General features: G+C 61.0%; 1 protein-coding gene across 2 annotated transcripts; it reads right to left on the bottom strand.

The window, feature by feature from the left end:
* Window positions 1-847: 847 nt before the first annotated feature.
* TMEM94 (transmembrane protein 94) lies at window positions 848-19893 on the bottom strand. Of its 2 annotated transcripts, none has more exons than XM_065896441.1 (31): window positions 19840-19893; window positions 13380-13499; window positions 12917-13044; window positions 12180-12316; window positions 11415-11617; window positions 10908-11059; window positions 10422-10524; window positions 10120-10206; window positions 9744-9860; window positions 9300-9356; window positions 8894-8998; window positions 8613-8765; window positions 8211-8420; window positions 7230-7545; window positions 6607-6780; window positions 6113-6215; window positions 5774-5991; window positions 4920-5101; window positions 4687-4825; window positions 4324-4439; window positions 4100-4199; window positions 3646-3754; window positions 3262-3451; window positions 2941-3018; window positions 2566-2651; window positions 2224-2305; window positions 1808-1956; window positions 1630-1724; window positions 1443-1536; window positions 1098-1268; window positions 848-920 (listed from the first exon to the last, which is right to left on the bottom strand). In XM_065896441.1, exons 1-31 carry the CDS (start codon window positions 19891-19893, stop codon window positions 848-850), a joined length of 4101 nt encoding a protein of 1366 aa, XP_065752513.1. The 2 variants fall into 2 exon arrangements, with proteins under 2 accessions (XP_065752513.1, XP_065752514.1); XM_065896442.1 differs by having other exon boundaries at window positions 4920-5098.
* Window positions 19894-20805: the final 912 nt, after the last annotated feature.

Genomic DNA, 20805 nt, shown 5'->3' with positions numbered 1-20805 from the left:
GGGTAGGTCCGTTAGTGGCTGCCTCGTGGACCAGCCACAGGTTTTTCTTCAGGAATTTATCAGTTTTAATACAAACCAGTCTGTATTCATTCCTAAAAGGCTCATTTCCAGTAAAAAATAATACACCAGTGAAAACATTCTCACAGGATAACTAGGGCCGGGGCTGAAAGGAGCCCTGGGCTGTACCCCAGGACTGGCTCTCTCCGCCAGCTTGAGGGCAGGCACAGGAGAAGGTTCCAGGGCCAGGCGGGGGCTCTGCCGCATCTTCAGATCTCTGTGTGAGGCTCCCCCCCGCAACAGAGGAAGGGAGGGAAAGTACTCGGGGCCAAATCCAGGCCCCTGCCCCAGGAATACAGGATGAGAGGGGCACAGGGTGGATGAACCACCACCCCTGCCTTCAACAGTGGCCTAGAGAGCTGTTTGGACCTCCCACGGCTGCTCTCCCACAAAAGGTGGCAGCTCAGCCCCATGGCTCATAGCCCTGCCTGAAAACCCAAGAGCAGAGGGCGCTGCATTCGGTGACCCTGAAGGGGCGCGGCCCACAGGTGGAGGGGGCTGAGGGCCCCTCTTTTAAGCGCACGAGGTCGTACATTCAAGAGTCCAGGGGTGCTCCCCCTGGTGAGGAAGAGCCAGACTGTCCTGACGCCAAGGCCACAGCTCAGCATCTCTTCAGTAATTCCCAGGGGGCAGGACGACAGCTGGGTCTGACACCGGGAGTTGGGCCTCCAATGCCATAGGGCGCAGGAGCAAACCCTGAAACATTCATGATATCAACTCCCCAGACTCAGAAATGGGTCTGGCTTTAGCCCTAGGATCCAGGGCAACTATGACCACCACGGCCAGTGGCTCAGAAGGGAGAGTTCATGCCCAGCTTAGTTTCAAACTGCAGTTTCTGTCGCTTCTGGTAGCGGACCCGGACCCTGGTAGGGCGGGAGATTAAAGTCCAGGTTAGCGCAGACCTCCAGACCAGGGGACGGGCAGGACACCCGAGGAGGAGGGCGGGACGGCAGTGGGAAGGCAGGGGAACGGTGCCCCTGGAGGTGACGGGCTTAGGGAACACACCCAGGCCCAGAGGGGGCACCTAGCCGGCGGCTCACCGAATCTCGTGCAGCTTCACGATCTCGTTGGTGACCACCACGAGGACCAGGGAGAGGCAGCCCAGGAGCCACGTCAGCAGAGGCACGTCCTCCAGGCCAAAGTGGACGTGGCTGTCCCTGTGCGTCCACAGCTGCAGGTCCACTGCTGTCTGGACCACCTGCCCCAGCAACCTGCAGGAGGTGGCAGCCCTGCGTCAGCGGGGTCTCTTGCTTCCTTCCCTGCTTTTCTCAGCAGGAACAGCTTAAGGAGGGCACCCTTCAACCTCTGGCCCCAAGCCCGCCCTCAAATCACAGCCCCGCTGCAGCCACTCCCCTGCTCCCACCCTCCATCCCAGAAAGACTCACACCACGGGCACGGTCACCGCCCACCAGAGGTTTGTCAAGGGGCTCTTTCTCCACAGGGGCTTGGTGCGATGCACGTGGGTGATGGAGATGAAGACTGGAGAAAATGGGGTCAGTGGTGGGTGTCAGACTTCTCACGGCCAGAGGCCTGGTCCCCAGGGTGCCTCACCAGCCCCGGGGAGCCCCTCACCAGTGTGCAGGACGGTCAGGGCGGCGGCGAGCTTCTGAGCCGGCAGCAGCCCATTGGCGAAGTCGTCAAACCAGGCTGGAGCCGTGTCGGCGTGGCTGCCAAAGCAAGGTGTGGGCTCAGCTTTTCCTCTGGGCCCCGGGGAGGGAAACCAGGGCGGGGGTGTCAGGATGGGACCCACCTGGGCAGCATGACGGAGGAGCAGTTGGTGAGGTTATGGACCCGGGAGCTGTCGCAGAAGCTCTGCAGTGTGAAGCCAAAGCAGATGAGGCACGAGCTGATGGTGAGGCTGAACTTGAGCAAGAAGCAGAGCAGGAAGTAGTGCTGGGTCTGCGGGAAGAGGAGGCCCGTCACTGCTGTGGCAGCCGCCCCTCTGGCGCACGGATTCAACGGGGTCCTCAGTCAGTGGGCGGGCCCGGGGGATAAGGAGCAAGGATCTTGCCCAGCTCTTGTACCACCCCTCCCCCTTGGTCTGGGGAAGTTCGGATGGAATTCCTCCCCCTGCCCCAACCCCACTTCCCTCCCCCAAGGCTCAGCCCCCTCCATACCGACATTCCTCAGGAAAAGCCCAGGCTCACAGGGCTCCACGTTGCTTACCTTCTTAGGAATGGACTGAAGGTTTTTCCCCGTTGCCATAGACATGATGGAGCTATGGGGGGGCTTCCCCAGCAAAGAGATGCTGAAAAGCAGGAACTTCAGTGAAGGGTGGTGACTGTGACCCTCTGTCCCCCAATTCTCATGTGGGAAGGACTTAGGGAGTCCTGAGAGTGAGGGCAAGTCTGCTGGGCAGATGGGATAAGACAAGGGAGACAGTGCCCCCGGGCCTCCTGTACCAGAAGTGAGCACTGAGCATGGCTTCCTGAACCTGGGCTCCTGGGGACACACGGTGACATCCCAACCCTGCCTGCCTGGGCACGGAGGGGCGGCCCGGCCTCTCACCTGAGCAGAGGGTAGCAAAAGCAGGACAGCCACAGGATATCGGTGGTGCTCAGGATTGGCGGCAGCTGGACGAGGCAAGAGAGGAACTGGACCAGGAGAAGCCAGGAAGCACGATGAGATTCTGGCAAAGAGTAAGACACTGGGAGCCCCAGGGCTGACTCGCCCTGTGCCCAGACGGAGACTCACGTCCTGGCTGAGAGGAGACGGCGCTGGAGGGGTCACTATTCTGCCGGCGGGGTCATCTCCAAAAGCCCAGGGGGTTCACAGAGGCTGTGGGGGGCCCCCCAGCTGTGCTGCATCCTCCCAGCCTCTCAACCGGCCCTTGAGTGAAGGAGTGAGCAGGGAGGGGCGATGCCCGTGCTGGCCCCACCTCACCTGGATGACCACGAGAGTCAGCTGGCACTGCAGCAGGAAGAGGAAGCACTTGCGAATGCCGTAGGTGGCGTGCCGAGCCTAGGGAGCGGGAGGGGCAGGTTGTGGTCTCTCTCAGGCCCCACAGCTGATAAGCTTCAGCCAAGAGCCAGATGCCCCAAATGTTCCCGCTAGGGAGGGGCGGAGGCGAACTCAACCGCCTGGGAGAGCTTCGCCTGGAGGCGAACCCCCCTTGGGAGCTCAGGCCAGTCCTGCGTCGCGACTGCCCGCCCCGAGCAGGACCTGCGCCCCTGACCCCGAGCGCCCCCCACCCCGAGCCCCCACCTGCTCAATGAGCCGGATGACGCTGATGGTCTCCTCCTGGCGGAAGGTCAGGGAGCAGGGCAGGCTGTTGAGCTGCCCCGAGAGCTGCAGAGGAGAAAGGCCGTCCGAGGCCTGGGCCATGCTGGTGCTGGTGGCGTAGCCAAAGGTCTCCCAGGAGCAGCGGGACGGGTACAGGGGATCCAGGGCAATGCTGCTCAGCGTACGGGGGGAAGCATACCCATCAGCTGAAGCGTGCCGAGACCCCGTCTCCCACGGGACTGAGCAAGCACCCGCTCCCTCTTCTCCCCGCCAAGTCCAGGTTCCTTGGTCCCGGCCAGGGCAAGATCCGTTGTGGGGTCTCCGGGAGGAAGAGGCTGGCCTCCGGCCCTGGGGTGTCACGCTGACCTGATATCGCTCTGGAGGAAGAGGCAGCTGTTCCGCAGGTTGGCAGAGCTGCCCAGGCAGCAGGTCACCTCCCCATATTCCTGCATGATCTTGATCATCTCACACATGGCTGAGGGGGCAGAGTCGGGGGGCACGAGAGTCAGGCAGGCGAGCCCCACGTGGGGTGCTGGGCAGAGACCCCCAGGACAAAGCAGGAGACAAGGGAAAACAGGACCCTCTTTGGGACCATCCTGCCCCCAATTTCGTGAACATCGTATGAATACTGTCACTTCTGACTCCCTAGAACGGGCCACCAAGGCTCCAGCCCACAAGACCCCCAGCTCCTCCCAGCCCAGGTTCCTCCGCTCCCTGCGTGGGAAACCAACATCGCTCCGGAGCCCGCGGGGTGCCCACGCACTGGCAGCGCTCCACACAAGGGCCGGGCTGGCCGAGTAGCCGCCACCACGGTACTCACTCTCGGGGGTGCAGTCGGTGAAGAGGGGCACGAGCAGGGGCACATTGTCGATGTTCTGCAGGTGGGGCCGCACCTGGTGGATGCCCCGGGGCAGCTTGGCCTGCAGAGAGCAGAGGTGCCAGTTGCCTCAGGGTCCCTCCTCCCTCACTCCCCTGCCCTGGACAAGCCACGGGCCAACCCCAGGGCTCTGGGGACATAGACACCCCACCACCACCACATCGTACCCGGTTGCAGTCCTCCAGGAAGCTGGGGAGGTCGCTGTCCGTGGGCTGGAAGCTAATGAGGTCCGAGTGACCCTCCTCCTCCATTAGGAGGAGCCCTTCCGCATCATCTCGGGACACTGTGGGGACAAGAACCTGCCCCTCACCTTGGGGCCAGACTTCTGGGGGCCTTTCCTCGCCTTGCAGATGACGCAAAACTTCCTGTTTCGAGGGGTCCTCCCCCCCACCCCATCGACTGCCGTTGCCGCAGGGAGATCAGAGCCATCTTCCAAGGGAGGGATCCGTGGAGGCTCTTTCTAGTTGTAGCCCCAAGGAAGGGGAATGACCCACACCCACCTCGTGTCCACACCAAACCTTTGCCCTCACCCTGATTCAGGTCATCGTGCAGGGATCCAGTGTGGCTTGGACTGGAGGGGGGGATCTCAGAGCCGGGCATGTCACCATTGGGCGTGAGGGAGATGTGACAATTCCAGCCCGTCTCCAGGCCCATCTTTTCTGCAAACACCTGCACCGGGAAGATGGCAATGAACAGATGGGCCCAAAGGGTCGCGTGGGGAAAAGGGTCAGTGGGAGCAGTGGTGCGGGGGGGGCTCCCCCACCTTGCTTTTGAGCTCATCCTCCAAAGAGAAGTAGACGAAGCGGATGCAGGCGTTGACCAGCCCGTCGATGAGGCGCACGATGTCCAGCCGGGCCTGGTACTGGGAGGACACCATGCCCATGAAGATCTGCCCGCTCAGGGCCTGCATGCAGTCTTCCTTCTCCAGCACCTCCCCGATCCCTTCTTCAGGAGGCATAAGGCACAGAGCCCGGCCAGGACACGGCCCAGGCAGGACACCCAGGAACCGGCAGATCGCAGGAGGCAGCCCGGGGCCACGCATGCAGACGCCATGCCCAAATCAACAAGCACATGGGCCCCAGGGGACCACACACGCAGCCACACACATGCACAACCAAGACATCGAGAAGCCAACAGACACAGGGGAAAAGACAAGGAAAGGTACTCATCAGTCAGGTGACAATCCCTGGTCCAGGGCTAGGGGGCGGGCCCCACCCTCAGCAATGGCTTCGGTTCATGGTCTCTGGGGTCATGAGACCCCAGAAGGCTGTGTGTTTGGCGGAGTGGGGAGGGGTGGGTGGAGCTCTGAGTCCCTCTGCTCCAGCAGGCTTTGTGACCCGGTCCTTTGTCTGACTCAAATAAGGCTAATGCTCTATACACGCTACTGCTTTATAACCTTCAAAGAAAGCACTTTGCTGTCTGTCATCCCACTGGAGCGGCACAATGAACCCGTGAGCAGGGCAGACAAAGCACCTAGTTATAGATGAGAATAAGGGACTCGCCCACGTCACCAGACAGTGAGAGCCACCGCGGTGTTCCAGGTCCTCTGCTACGGTCTGGTCCAGGCCGCTGGAAGCCCTCCCGGCCCCCGGCCCCCAGGCACAGGGCCCACAGTACCGTCTGAGCTCCAGCTGCCGCGGCGGGCACTCAGCTTGATGGGAACGGTGCTGGGCAGCTCACACGTGGTGAAGATGCTGCTCCGGCCAGGCGCCTGCACCAGCTCGATGCACTTGCCGTTGAGTTGGGACGACAGGGCACAGCTCATGGGCTTGTAGGCGAAGGCAGAGCAGTAACCAGACAGGCAGGCTCGCTGGTAGAAATCCAGCACTTTCTTTCTGCCGGGGAACCGGGGTGGAAGTGAGGTGAGTGGTCCTGGGATGCCCCACCCCTGGGAGCCGGGCAGGCAGACCACCAGAGCTGACTGCTCCCACCCCTGGCATCTGCTTCCTTACCTACCTGTCGGAACCCGAAAGAGGGTAGATGTCGGCTCCATCCCAGAAGTCTGTGCAGGCCTCCAAGACCACGTCGGCCGTGCCGTGGGACAGCATCTGTTCTGTGCCTGAGGGCAGTGGCGGGGAGAGGAAGGCCAAGCCATGAGTGCCCAAGCCACCTCACCTCCGGGGACATACTGCCACCCTTGAGAAGGGCACTAAAGGAGCCCCTGGGGGATGGGAACTCCCCAGGCCTCATGGCAGCAAACCTGTAGGCAAGGCCACTGGGTGCATAACGCAGGCTCTAAGCTGCCGGTCCTCCAGACAGTCCCATCATCTGTGGCCACCACCATCCCAGCCCCCGTCCCCGAAGCCAATCTCTGCCACGTTTGAGATCTCGGCAAGAATCTAATGCTCGTCGGCCCAGCGCTCCCTAAAAAAAGACACCCTAAAAAGAGCCCCGCCCCGCCCAGCTCCTGGGAGGTTTGGCCTGATGCGGGCGGAGCCGGGGAGGCTCACTGGTGGTGGTGTCCTTGATGAAGAGGCTGATCATGTGGCTGAGCGGGGGCCGCCGCTTGGTGACACAGGAGAGCCTCCCCAGCGAGGTCTCCTTCATGGTCTCGGCGCTGGGGAGGCGGTAGAGCGCAAGGTGGTTCCCCTGCTTGAAGAGCTCCTTGGCCCCGGGAGTGAAGCCTGCAGGAGGAGGGATAGCACGGGGCCTCTGGGAGGAAGCCCACCCCCACACAACGCCCTCCCTGGCGGGGAGGGAACCCCAGTCAGGCTGGGCGGCTTCCCTCCACGCGTCCATCCCACAGGCAGTTATCTTCCCGGATGAGGAAGCGCCGTCAAGCGGCGGAGCCTGGTTAAAGGGGATGATCAGGGAACTCCCTGGCGGTCCAGTGGCTAGGACTCTGCGCTCTCATGGCTGAGGGCCCAGGTTTGATCCCTGGTCGGGGAACTAAAATCCCACAAGCCTCGTGGCACGGCCCAGAAGAAAAAGGGGGGTCGATCAGAAGCCCAAAGGGTTGCTGGTGCTCTTGAGCAAGGCCACGCCCGGGCCTGGCACGTTTGGAGCCAGGGGCCCAGCCTCTTGGAAGAGGCCAGCAGCTAGCCCAGCCGCCACCCCTGCGGTGGCCACGTACCAATGAGGCGGGCGAGCTCGCAGAGGCCCCAGGGCACGTGCACGGGCAGCACGGTGCCGTGGCTCTCCTGCAGGGCAATGTTGCACAGGTGGTCTGAGAACCGGCACAGCCGCTCGGTGACGCTGGCGTTGCACAGGTTCAGCAGCACGTTGAGGCCCAGGGGCTTGAGGGAGGTGAGGTGGAGCTGCCAGTTGGAGTCATCAAACTGGATGCAGGAGGGATTCTGCTGGTCCTGGGACAGGCTCAGCATCTCCAGGTGGTAGTCACACACGAAGTCCTCGGCCTCATAGGGCTCGCCCTCCAGCCCGTGCTGGGTCTGGAGGAGATGTGGAGGGGAAGAGGGGCCTCAGGCTGGGAGGGGTGCGGCGGGTGCCCCCGAGGGAAGGCAGCGCCTCCCAGCAGGGCGTGCTCGAGCTCACGCTCTCCCATCCCTCTCGAAAGCCCTTCCCTGTCCTTCCCGGCTCCTGGCTGCTTCTAGGATCTGTGCCCAACAACACTGTCACCAGCTCAGAGGAGGTTGTCCAGACCAAGCAAGGAACAACGAAGCACCTTTCTCAGCCAGGGGAAACATTTTTAGAAGGAGCCACTGGCTTTCTGTCTTTTGTACTTTTTTTTTTGTTTTTGGCCGAGTGGCATGTAGGATCTTGGCTCGATGGAACCCGCGACTCCTGCAGTGGAAGTGCTGGCACCACTGGACCGCCAGGGAAGTCCCGGCTCTCTGTCTCTTGAAGGTTGTGATTAGGAGGAAGGGCCTTGCCCCAACCAATTACCACCATCAGAGAAACACGGAAAATGGGGAAGGGCCTACTTCACGGAAAAGCCGTGGGCGAGGCCTCAGGAGGTCCGAGAACAGAGGCCAAGACGGCTGTGCTTCGGGCTCCATCCATCCAGGCCGGGCTGCACCCCTGTGGCCCCTTCGGCAGGGGAGGCCAGGACGCCCTGCAGCTGACAAGCGGGCTGCTCTCCGCCCTCTCCCCTCACCTTGCCGGGGTCTTCTTCACCGCCTTCTATGTCCCTGCTGAAGCTCACGCTGGAGCCGGACAGGTGTTTGCTGCGGCTGTGAGCTCTGTGGTGAGAGGAGGGCTCGGGGGCCTTGGGGCCATCGCCTGGCCAGTTGCCGCGCTCCTGCTCATTGGAAAGGTGCAGGGTAGGGTTCAGGGAGCCGGCCAGGAGGGCGTCTCGTTCACGGGGCTGAGGAGAGCAAGGAACACAGGCCTCGGACCGGCGTCCCGACGGCTGCCACAGGCCAGTGAGGCAAGGCTGTTTCGTCCCCTCAGGGCGTCATCTCCGAAGCAGATCCTGAGGCCTGAGCCCTCCTCCCCGCTCCTCGCCTCGCCCTCCCTGAGGCTACCAGCCGGGCCCAGGCCATACCTCCTCCTCCACCTCGGGATGGCAAAAGGAGCGCGTGGACAGGTCATCCGTTAGGTCCTCGTGGCTGCTGTGCGGGGGCTCCACCTTTCCGCTGAAGAACAGCACGGTCTCCGGGCTGGGGTTGGGCCACGACAGGATCCCCTGTTTGTCCACACAGCACAGGACCTGCAGGGAGAGAAGAGGACCGGGAAGGGGCCTTGGAGGCCCCCAAGCCGCCAGGGGCCGCTTAAGTGACCAGACACGGCCAGAGAGCAGCCTGTCGAGGCCAGGTCCTCCCACGGGGCCCCCCTCACCGTGACGGAGCCCAGGCTGTGCAGCAGGCTGGAGCTGCGGCTCAGCGTCGGAGACGTCCCCTGGATCACCCGCAGGAAGTGGCCCCAAATGCAGCGCAGCATCTCCTGAGGGCAGAGACAAAGCCCGTGGGGCCGGCTGGGGCTTGGCCGTATTTCCCTGGAGATGGCCTCTGGGGCCGACAGAGGAAACGGTCCCGGGAGCACCAGGAAGTTGGGTGGAAACGCCTGTGTCCAGCACGGCAGTGACACATTACCCATGTGGGACGGGTGGACTGAGGGGCTCCAGGAGCCCGTGGGAGGCTCAAAGGCCATAAAGTAGGGGAGTCCCAGGGTTCCAGCAGGGGCCCTAGGGAGCGCGGGCTGGGGGTACGGGGCCTGGAGCAGAATCCATCCTGGGTGAGTGTACCTGAGAGGAGACGGCTTCGGTATAGCTGCTCAGAGTGTCCTCCGAGAACTTGGCCAGCTGTGCGGAGAAGAGGGTGTGAGACTCGGGGAGGAATCCGCCGGCCTCTCACAGGCCTCCGAGCTGGCGGGTGGGGCCTCGTGCCAGCAAGGCTCCCGACGCCTTTGGTGAAGGACTCCCGGGCAGCCCTTGAATCCCCCGTCTGCTGACAGCCCGGGTGGACACTCAGCCACCCCCGGGGCCTGGTCTGGAGACCCGTCTGGCTGGAGAGGGCAAAGCACTCGGAGAGCTGTCCAGGCCCTGCCTGTCGCTGGGCCACGGGGTAGGGGTGGGGCTGGACTTCTGCCCTGTCTGCTGGGGCACAGCCGACTCTTTTCATTCCTGTCTTTGGTTCTTTTTGCACTGTCCCCCGACCCCCACCCGCCCCGATGCCTCGGAACAACCTACCAGGGAGCTGGGGGAAGCCTTGCTCATCTGGGCCAGGACACGGGCTTCTCCACAGGCAGTTGCCAGGACCCAGAGCACAGGGAAGAGCAAGGGGAGGATGGGCAGGACGCCATTCACCTGGGAAGGAGCGAGCCACACAGGCTCCCTGAGATGTGCTGGCGGCCGGACAGAGGGAAGGGCTTCCCCGGCCCTGGGGCCCTCCCCTGAGTAAAAAGGACAGCTAGGGGCAGGAAGGGAGGAAGGGAAGCAGGCGTTCTGAAGCTAAGCCTAAGAGACCCCTGGGCTGCAGAGAGGGAGGGGCAGTCAGGGCACCACGAGGGGACGCAGTCTCAGGGGAAAGAGGAAAGCACCACAGAGAGGAGAGGGCGGTCGTCACCTGCAGCTGGAGGAGGGTGTACTGCCAGGTCGTGACACCAGGGGCATTCAGCACGAAGCGCAGGGCGTTGGTGATGAGGAAGCCAGCCTGTCGGGAACAGGAGAGATGCTGCCTTATCCCCCACAGAGAGGGACCCAGGCTCTAAGGCTCCCCGTCTTCTGCCCACTCACAGCCCCGCCCCCGGCACTGGCCGGCTCACGCTGGGACCCTCTAGTCTTCACTCACACGCTCATCCGAGTCTGGCCCCCAGGCTGCCCCACTTCCTGGCCCTCCCCCGCCCTGTGCGGCCCCGCCTCGCGCACCAGGACCACGGGCACCGCGCAGTGCAGCATCACTGACTGCACCGTGAACCTCTCGTTGTCCAGAGCGGTGACTGGGCGGGACAGGGCCATGTCCAGGCACCACCTGCAGAAAGAGGGGATACTACACTCGGGCGAGCCCTGCTCGGGGAGAGGCCAGAAGCCCACCCCTTCACCCAGCATCACTGGGTCCTGCAATTCCCTCCTATTCCTTGGCCCCGGCCGAGTGGCCTCCTGGTCACTGTGGCCAGGGGCTCGTGGCAGCCTCTGAAGCTGCCCCCTCGGAGTTCAGACTGAGAGGGGGTCAATCACCCAGTCGAAGAATTCTCACAAGACACTAAAGAGAAGACCTTCCGGAGATGCCTGCGCTACGGGACCTCAGTATGGACAAGGCGCCTTCCTGTCACCGGCCCCACCACGCCCCCTGCTCACAGGAGGCACCGGGCCGAGAAGTCAGGGGACAGGAGGAAGGCAGGGCGGCGCCCTCACCTGATGTTGTCAATCACAGGGGTCTCGAGGACGCGGAAGAGCCGGTGCTGCTGGGGGTTCTGTGGCCCTTTCTTCACTTCTCCCCGGGGGGAGGGGGGCGGAGAGAAAGGTGGAAACAGGTCTCCTGGCTCCAAGACGATGTGCTCATCATCCTGCCAGCGACGAAGGGGAGGAGGTCGAGGGTAATTAATGGGTTCCATGGAAGCCACTCTTCCTTGACCGTTCTAGCTAAGTGGAGACATCTCATTGGGTTAGGGACCATCAGTTAGCACGGAGTCAGTTAGGGTGGGGCCTGGGGGACTGGATTCCTAGCAGCTTGAGGATCAGACAGAAGAAAGAAGAGGACAAGGAGGAAGATGTTCCAGCTTTTCTCCATTCTCCTGGAGCCCTTGCCAAGAAACCCAGGAGCTGGGCTGGAAGCATCAGCATTAAGCCCAGAGACCCTCCCACCATTGCTGGTGGACACTCCCACAGCATTTCCAGGGAAGGAGAAAAGCCTGCAGCTACCTTGATCCCCCTCAGGGAAGCAAACGATTCTTGGCCAGGCCTCAGAGCTATGATGTCTCCTTCCACCAACAGGCTAACCGGCAGGTTGACGAGATGTCCATCTCTGTAGGCCCAGTGTAGGGACCAGGATGGTGCAAAGGGCATGTGAAGGTCTGGGTACATGGCATCTAGCCACTTGATCTCCTTGCCATCCCTGAGGGCATCTGATGAGAACGGAAAGAGGGAAACAGCCTCACCCACCGGATCCACACACCAGCCAGATCCAGCACACAGCTACGAAGCTCTGTCTGCTCTTCTCCCTTCCCCAGACGGCCTGCGTCAACCCACGCCGCTCATTCCAACACTTCCCCTCTACGAGGTCACCTCCCCACCACCCCAGCGCGGGCACTTGCACCTCCTCTGAACACCTGAAGCTCTTATTCTTTGTACCCCGCTTCCATTCAAACACATTTTGCTAACTTTGCTAAGGGCTCTGAGGGGTGTGCTGAGCTTCATGAGGGGTACAAACGTCAAAGATTAAGCTGATTTGGTCCCTGGCTTTGAGGAGCCATTAGCCTTCCTGTCCGCCCCAGGCCACTGCCTGGGTACCCATAGCCATCCCACGGCTCTCGCTGCACCACTGAGAAGAAAGCAGGGCATCCTTATCCCCCGCAGGCAATGCCAATGTGCTGGGGCTCCTGGCTGGGGCTCAGGACGGGAGCTCCAGGGCTCTGACACACCCCAGGGCACCTTTTCCCACCTGACTCGCCTGCCCCTTGGCCTCACCTTGGATTTGGTCAATGATCCCTCGGAGTCTCCGTTCTACCTCTTGGCGCTTCAGGCGATCTTGCCGCCCAATGAGGACAAGGTTGAGGAGCAGCAAGAGGAAGAGCGCAGAGGCGTTCACCAGCTCCACCCCGTGGCTGGCAGGGAGAAGAGGGGGCACTGGCGGGGCGCGGGCCGGGGGGTCTCCAGCCCACCAGCTCCACCCCGTGGCTGGCAGGGAGAAGAGGGGGCACTGGCGGGGCGCGGGCCGGGGTGTCTCCAGCCCACCAGCTCCACCCCGTGGCTGGCAGGGAGAAGAGGGGGCACTGGCGGCGGCGGGGGGCGGGCCGGGGGGTCTCCAGCCCACCAGCTCCACCCCGTGGCTGGCAGGGAGAAGAGGGGGCACTGGCGGCGGGGGGGCGGGCTGGGGGGGTCTCCAGCCCACCAGCTCCACCCCGTGGCTGGCAGGGAGAAGAGGGGGCACTGGCGGGGCGCGGGCCAGGGGGTCTCCAGCCCAGCCAACCCAGGGCCCCACACTCCCCTCCCCAGTCCCTTCTGAAAAGAGGGTCTCCTTCTGGTTCTGACACCAGCCGGCCAAGGGACTGTGGATCCCTACATGACCCAGGCGCTGACTCTGGGGGCATCTCCCCTCTCCCCGGGATGTCCCAGGCGGGTGTGGAGGCGGGAGGGGGACAAGCCCAGACCCTGCCGCTGAGAGAGGTGGGAAGGAGCCCCTCCCAGGGCCTCGGGCCGCGTACCTGCCAGCCGGCTGGCCCCCGTAGCAGCCCAGCAGCAGCAGCACGGCCAGGAGCATGAGCGAGGCGCCGGGCCAGTGGAAACAGGAGCAGCGGTTACTGTGGTGCAGGAAGCTGCTTCTCCACAGCTCCTGAGGAGGGAGGGGCAGGAGGCCAGGGAGTGAGAGGCCCGGGGACCAAGCAAGAAGGGAGGAGCCAAGATTCTCTGTCCCGCATCCTAGCTGCCTTCCTCCCTCACCCACCCGACTGGAGAGCCCAGGTGGCCACCTCTGTCTTCTCGCTTTGGTCTCGGCTGGGGTCAGGACATCACTCTGAAAGGAACCCCGGCCTCTTTCTGATTTTTAGTGATGCCTCAGTCGGGTCACACCGTCCAGGGTGACAGGGAGAGTCATGGCCCCGAGAATGTGCTTCCCAAGCTTTTCCACCGCCCCAACTAGGCTCTGGACTCCCCTTGAGGATGTGTCACCTTCCATGTGAGACATTTCTTCCGTTCTTTTAGGTGTCCGTCCAGCACCGCCTCCAGCTGCTCCTTCAGGATGCTGAGGGCCTTCTGGGTGGACAGGCCCAGGGCCAAGGGAGCCTCGCCCTGGAGGGAAGCAGGAGGCACTCAGCATCCCTCAAGCAGGAGGCACTCAGCATCCCTCAGGAGGCCCTCCCCGCCCACCTCCCCAGAACCTTCCTCCCTTCTCCTAAATCCTCACCCTCCCTCCCTCCACTAGCCCTGACTCCTCAGGGCGTGAGCATGTTCAGATCTCCAGCAAATTAAAAGACGTTCAAGTACACAGTGCCCTGCTCCTCAAAGCCAAGTTTAAAACAAAACCAGAGGGCTTCCCTGGTGGCGCAGTGGTTAGGAACTCGCCTGCCAATGCAGGGGACATGGATTCGAGCCCTGGAATCTGCCTGCCAGTGCGGGGAGCACGGGTTCGGACCCTGGTCTGGGAGGATCCCACATGCCGTGGAGCAACTAAGCCCGTGCGCCACAACTACTGAGCCTGCGCTCTAGAGCCCGCGAGCCACAACTACTGAAGCCCACGCACATAGAGCCCGTGCTCTGCAACAAGAGAAGCCACCCAATGAGAAGCCCGTGCACCACAATGAAGAGTAGCCCCTGCTCGCCGCAACTAGAGAAAAGCCCGCACGCAGCAACAAAGACCCAAGGCAGCCAAAAACAAAAATAAATCAATTAATTAAAAACAAAACAAGGGCTTCCCTGATGGCGCAGTGGTTGAGAATCTGCCTGCCAATGCAGGGGACACGGGTTCGAGCCCTGGTCTGGGAAGATCCCACATGCCGTGGAGCAACTAGGCCTGAGAGCCACAACTACTGAGCCTGCACGTCTGGAGCTTGTGCTCCACAACAAGAGAGGCCGCGACAGTGAGAGGCCCATGCACCGCGATGAAGAGTGGATCCCGCTTGCTGCAACTAGAGAAAGCCCTCGCACAGAAACGAAGACCCGGGCTTCCCTGGTGGTGCAGCGGTTAGGAACTCGCCTGCCAATGCAGGGGACATGGATTCGAGCCCTGGTCCGGGAAGATCCCACATGCTGCGGAGCAACTAAGCCTGCAAGCCACAACTACTGAAGCCTGCACGCCTTAGAGCCCGTGCTCCACAACAGGAGAGGCCACCGCAATGAAGCCCGTGCGCTGCAACAGAGACCCAATGCAGCCAAAAATAAATAAATAATTAATTTTTTTAAAAAAAGCAACAAGAAGAGAGAGTCTGGTCTTATAAAAAATTTAAAATAAAAGAAACGAAGACCCAACACAGCCAAAAATAAATAAATAAATAAAATAAAAACCAAAAAAAACCCCAAAAACAAAATCAGAAACAAACCTTTCTTTACTCAGTGTCTTCTAACTCACCTTTCACTCAACTCCCAACCCACCACCAACAGCATCCCCCAGCCCCACTCAGACCGTGCTCACCACTGAGCTCCCGACTTATTGCACTGGGGCCATCTTTCGGATTTCCCGGGCCAGAAAATATGTATTGTTTACGTGGGGAGAAGAGAACTAACCTGGAGATTCTGGCTTCACGTTGTTCCTAGTAAAAAACATTAAGGAAAAACCCCACCGACTTCTGTTACCACCATTTCATAAAAGGGAGGCTACTGTAACCCTACAACATTGGGAAGGACACAGTCTCAGAAAAAAAGACAGCTGCTGCCAGGAAAGGACCTGCACTGACCGCACCACACTCTCATCTCACCGCGGGTGGGTGGAACGTGGCATGGACAGGGGTGGTTCCCAGCACATTGTCCTATGTGACCCCATGGCCTGACATCTCCCATTGAGACCCCTTGTTCCTGGGCTTCTCTCCTGTTTTGTCCTGTCCGTCTACCCCACAGTCCATCCTACGACATCTTCTCCACAGCTTTATGTACGTTTCCAGGGCAACCTCAGCCACATGGATTCATCTGCCACCAATAAGCTTACAACTGCTAAATTTCACCTCTAGCCTGACCGCCACCCCGAATTCTGACCCGTTCCCTAAACTGCCACACAGCTGTTTCATGGGTACCTATGAGTTGACACATCCAAACCCCCGAAATTACCACCTGGCCCTCCCCGCCCGAGCCAGCACCCCTCCTACAGTTACCATCACCCAGGCACCCCAGCCCCTCCCCGCAACCTCTGCCTCCCCCTCCCACCTCCCAGTCCCCACCTTTTCCAAACCAACCGCTGCACCCCAGCCAGTGAGCGCATGTCTGATGAACTGACCCTGTTTACCTTTAAAATCTAACCCAGACTCCTGAGCGTGGTCTGGGATCTGCCAGCTTCTCCAGCCTCCTTTCCTGCCATTCCTGTCACATGCCGGACTCCCCCAGCTCATGTGTCAGCACCTTTATGGATTTTCCTAGCCAAGAACACACTCCCTGCCCCAGACAACTCTTACTTCTCCTTCGAGACTCAGCTCAAACACCACCCGCTCTGGGTAATCTTCCCAAAACCCAGGGCTGCACATACAGGGGGAGGTTTGTATTCCAAAGGCAGCCCGGGCAACCTCGCTCACAGGCGGCATCACGGAGGACTGTCGGTATAGATTTGCCTGTCTGGCTCTCCCATCAGACTGCCAATGCCTTGAAGAGGATACTAAATTCTTCCATCTCCACACCCCTCCACCAACCACTAAGACAGTACCTATCACAGGGCAGCAGCTCAGTGAATGCTTGCTGACTGATTGAATGAAGGAATGAACGCCCATGTAGTTTCACTGGTCCCAATGACACCTTCGTCAGGGTTGTCAACCCAGGATCTATAGCAGAAACACCTGGAGCTTTTACAAACGTGGCTGTCCAGGCCCCACCCAGACCTAGTGAATCAAAACTTCTGGAGGTGAGGCCCAGCCCAGATTGGATCTGATGCACAGATCCCCAGTTGGGGGGCCTGGAAAAAGAAGGCCCCCAGGAAAGGCAGGGCCTGGGGGAGGAGTGAGTGTTTCTCAGGGGCCACCTGAAGAGCACCAATGTGGAAAGTTCCTGAGCAAGAGGCACAAAGGCCTGGACCTGGGGCACCAAGAAAGGGACTGGGCTTATCTACTGAGTCCTGGCCAAGGGTCACTGAGCCAGCGATGCTCTGGCTGCCTGGGCTCACGCCCTACCCTCTTCCCTCCTATCCCCGGGGTCCTGCCCCGGCTTTGCCCACCAACGTTCTGGATTTCCTCCTCCCTGCCAGTCTCCACGTCCACCCACCCCCTTGGCAGGCTTGACCCTCGCCAGACACACATCTCCACGACTAGGAGTTGATGGACTGGGGGCCATATCCCCTGGCTGCAGACCTGGCATGGTGGGAGGCCCCTGAGTGGAGACCCCATGCTGGCCTGTCGCCAGCTCCCTCGGCATGAGGAATGAGGACGGGCTTCAGAGTGGGCCCGGCCCAAAGACCTCCCAGAGCCCTTGCCTAAATCTCACCTAATCCCTGCTCTCCACGGTGGCTTTGGGGGATTATGAGGATGAGAGCTGCTGCATCTCCGAGGGGATCACTGGTTATTTCAGCTCAGGAAGACATGGCCCTCCGGGCAGGGAGCCGACACCCCGCAAGGGTAAACACTGTAGTCCAAAGCACCCACCTCCCTCTGGCAGGGATCCGGGGGCCTCCCTGAGAGGCCGTGGTCCAGGACAAAGGAGTGTCAGGCAAGGCCTGCATCTCTGCCTCCTTGGCTCCTGGCATGAGGGAAGAAAGCCTCCAGGGGCGGGAAGGAGGAAGAGAAAAGCAAAGGGGGACCACAGGCCTTCTCATGTCCAAGGCAGGATGCCTGCCCCTCTCAGCCCAAGAAGGCTCAAGAAGAACAGCGTTTGGGAGGCCCAGCCTCCCCTCCCCTTTCTCCTTCCTCCCTCAGGCTCAACCTGCTGAGCTCCCTCCCTCCCCGCAGTGGGATGTGCAGGTTCCCAGGGTGGACTTGCCTAGGCCAGGTCTCCAGAAATGATAAAGTGAGCAAACCTCCTGCGGGCAGGGAAGGGCTGGTCCGCAGAGGTGGAAAGGCTGCACGCCAAAGGGCGGAAGAAAGGAAGAGCTGACAAATCCCACAGGGCTGCACAATCACCCGGGAAGCTGCTCGGTCTGGAATGAGCGCCAGGCTCAGGAAGGCAGGGAAAGGCTAAGGGGAGCAGCCAGAGAGCCCGGGCGGCGGGCTCCCTCCAGCCAGGCCTTTAGACCGAGGACACTCAGGAACTGCCCTCTGCTTGCCCTGTGGCTGCCCTGCACCTGCTGCCTTATTTCCGGCACCCCCAACCCCCCTGGGCAACCCCACCCAGCAACTGTTTCTGCTCCTTCTCTTCCTCCAGGGTCTGAGAACCTGTCCTGTGCTCCTCTCCAGGTGTGGGAGGAGGGGCCAGAGGGCGGCAGATGCTTCCCGGCAGGGCCGGCAGAGGCGGGAGGGGCCCTGCAGAGCTGAGGGCGTGCATCTGCCCCCGCAGGCACGTTGTGTCTGGCTTGGAGCACCAACTCCAGACTGGAGATTAAAGACAGCACAACAGAGGCAAAATAAGCCATTCTGTAATTATACACCTCCTGAAGAAAGTGCCTGCCCGCACAGGCCCCGGGGCCAGGGACACAGCCCTCAAGGCCAGCCAACCCTCCACGGCCCCAACCCCACTTCCCACTTATCCAACTGCCGTGGCCGCCCGCTGAGGCCTGATGGCAACTCTTCACTCAGTCTCCGGCAGGAGGGTCCCGGGTATGGGTAAAATCACTGTTTCTCTCATTACCCCATGGCTTTTCCCCCACGTGGTATGAGAACTGAAGCTGAGGAAATGGGTGAGAGACGTTCACGTTTTCCAAAGGAAATTCAGAAAGGGCTCATGCGTGAGCTAGGTGGCCTTTCTCAAAGCATAGAGATAGGCTGGCACCCAGCGTGCCCGGGCACCCATGGCAGGGCGGGCAGGGTGGGGGGCGGTCTGTGCAAGGACGGGGATGGTGCGAGAAATAAGAACGCAAGTCATACACGTGCCATCTGAGGTCTGCTCTTCTTGCCTAGCAGGGCCAAGAAGGGTGAGGAAAATCTGCCCCAGACTTAAGTACCCAAAGGCAGGAAGCAATTTTTCCTACTTCCCAGATGCTCAGAAACTCCCACTCCCCAGCCCCAGGCACCTCCAGGAGATTCCTGGAGCCAAGGAGCCAAGGCTAAGCAAGGCCTCTACACCAGAGGGGAGGCGTGGCCCTGCTTCTCCCCTGACACTGAAGCTTTTCGGGAAGAAGCAACCCCATCCCACTGTTTTAAGTGCTCAACCTCAACTGAACCCAACAGAGGAACTCGAGGCCATAGGAGATGTGGGCTCAGGAGAGGCTGCCAGCACGCGCCCATCGCGCCCCGCTTCATCGTTAAAGGGGGACACGGGCGGGGCCTGGGGGCTGGAGGAGCAGCAGGTGATGACAAAATTCTATCTGCTAAATCAGAACTGCAAGGAATCTGCTACCGAACAGAACCAGCTCCCCAGGGCCCAAAGCTAAGCATCTGGGTCCGTCTAATGAGGCTTTAAGAGCCAACACGCCTGGGCTGTCCTGTGCCACCTCGGTCAGGTTTCCCAGATGGCCCAGAACCAGAAGCCCCCAGCCCCCAGTCCCTGTCCTTTCGGGACTCCCCTGAGGTTCCCTCAGCACAGCAGCTGTTTTCCTTCCCATCCTACCTATTTCGGGAGAAAGTGGAATCTAGGTCCCCCAGGCTCAGGTAGGCAGCCTGTGAATTGGCCTTGGCCTTTGGCCTTGGCCACAGCAGATAACCACTAATTAGAACCAGCTGGCCCCTTCGCCAGGTTTCCCCACGGTCACAGCCTCCTTGGCCAGTGCAGGTGAGCGGGGAACCACAGCTGGACTCCACGAGGTCTGAACCAGTGAAGCAGAGATTCGGCCACTATCCACCAGGGTCTATTAGAGGCGTCACCATAAATCTCTTCCGAGTTTGGCCAGACACAAATCGACTCTGTCTACAGACAAGCAGCTCAAAGCCTCAAGCAGAAGCACCTCCTCCTCTTCCTCACTCTTCCCAGCTCATGCTGACCTGGGCACTTTCACCTGTCTTCTTTCTCACCTCCTGCAGCCAAGACCTAGGAAGAAATCACCCCAGCCCCATTGGCTCCCGCCTCAGTGACTCATGTGGTCCGGCGAGAAAAGCCTCCTTAATGGCCCTGAGGAGGGGTGGCATCCAAGCCTTGTGCCTGGAGACCCGGGTCCCAGCACACCTTGACAGGATGCCCCACGGGGAAACTTGGGCTCTGGTCCCGCTCTGGGTGACTCAGGAGCCTGCCAGGCAGCTACACACATGGGCTTTCTGGCTCCCATCCCCAGCCTCCTTCCACGGTCCTCGCTACCTCGTAATCCAAGCCACCTCCGGCCCAGCTTCCATCTTCAACCGTTAACCCAAAGCCTCCGACACAAAGCGGGGAAGCGGGCGTGTGGAACGGGGGCATCAAGCCCAGCTGACATACTCACTTTGTTGCCCTTGCCCTGGTGGGCAATCCATAGCTCTGCCCGTTTAAAGAGCATGGGGTACAGCCTGAGCCACAGCGAGTCAGCCACAGAACTGCCAACACTGCTCTCGGAGAGGAAGAGAAGGAGACAGAGAAAGACAGAGAGGGAAAGAGTGAAGAAAGAGAAGAGAGAAGAGAGCTGGAGCGCGTGTGAGCGAGGAGCGGGGCGGCAGCGGCAGCAGAGTGGAGCTTCAATCTGCTGATTAATTTAGCCTATTTCCAGTCACGCTGCAGATTTAGGGAGGGAGGAGGAGGAGACCGGCTGCCGGTACAGGAGGGAAGGACGGAAGGAGGGAGAGGCTGCGCAGAGGGAGGGAGGAGGGAAGGGGTTGAGAGGAGAAAGTTGGTAGGGGCTCTGCCAACTGTCCAAGGGCTGGGCCCATTCATCAGAGGAGGCGCCGGAGGGTAAGCAGAGGGCGACGTGCCTCCCAGGGGTTCGGATGCGCCCACCCCCCACCCCCACCAGAGGAGAGGCTGTGCAGGAAGTGGCTGCCGTCGGCCCGGAGCCCCCAGGGCACCCGCCAGCATCGAGGAGTACTTGGCCTCTCCCCCCCGGACTCCCTTTCCTGGGCAAGGTGAGGAGCCCCACTTGGGGGAGCCCCCCAGATCCCTTAGAGACTCCAGCATGGAGTCACGCCAACAACAGCTCTCTCCACAGTCAGAGCTGCGGGAGGCAGGGGGGCTGCTTATTAATAGCAGCACATCCTACGTGGAGGGGGAAGGACCGGCAATCGAGAAAACTGGAGCAGTGACTTCTCGGAGGGCAGAGCAGGGGGCTGGGAAGTGAGAGAGCAGAGGAAGCCAGTGGAAGAGGGAAGAGCCAGCTGAAAGGAAGGGCTCTTCCAACACCTAGGACCCAACATCTTCCCACCAGGTGGGAAGGGGGCTCCAAGAGCCGCTAATCAAGGCGAGTGCAGAGCTCAGCCAG

Source organism: Phocoena phocoena, chromosome 19, assembly GCF_963924675.1.
Source record: "Phocoena phocoena chromosome 19, mPhoPho1.1, whole genome shotgun sequence".
Taxonomy (NCBI): Eukaryota; Metazoa; Chordata; class Mammalia; order Artiodactyla; family Phocoenidae; genus Phocoena; species Phocoena phocoena.
The sequence above is the reverse complement of the archived record's forward strand: the minus strand, read 5'-3'. Positions and strand labels throughout refer to the sequence as shown.

Bases quoted from the DNA above. Each gene is read 5' to 3' on its own strand.
- TMEM94 (XM_065896441.1), bottom strand. From the start codon at position 19,893: ATGCTCTTTAAACGGGCAGAGCTATGGATTGCCCACCAGGGCAAGGGC. The intron at 11,618-12,179 runs GTGAGGCCAAGG...CGTTCTCATCAG, and splicing joins GATCATTGACCAAATCCAAG to ATGCCCTCAGGGATGGCAAG. The intron at 8,766-8,893 runs GTGAGGGGGGCC...CTCTCCCTGCAG, and splicing joins ACAGCCTGGGCTCCGTCACG to GTCCTGTGCTGTGTGGACAA.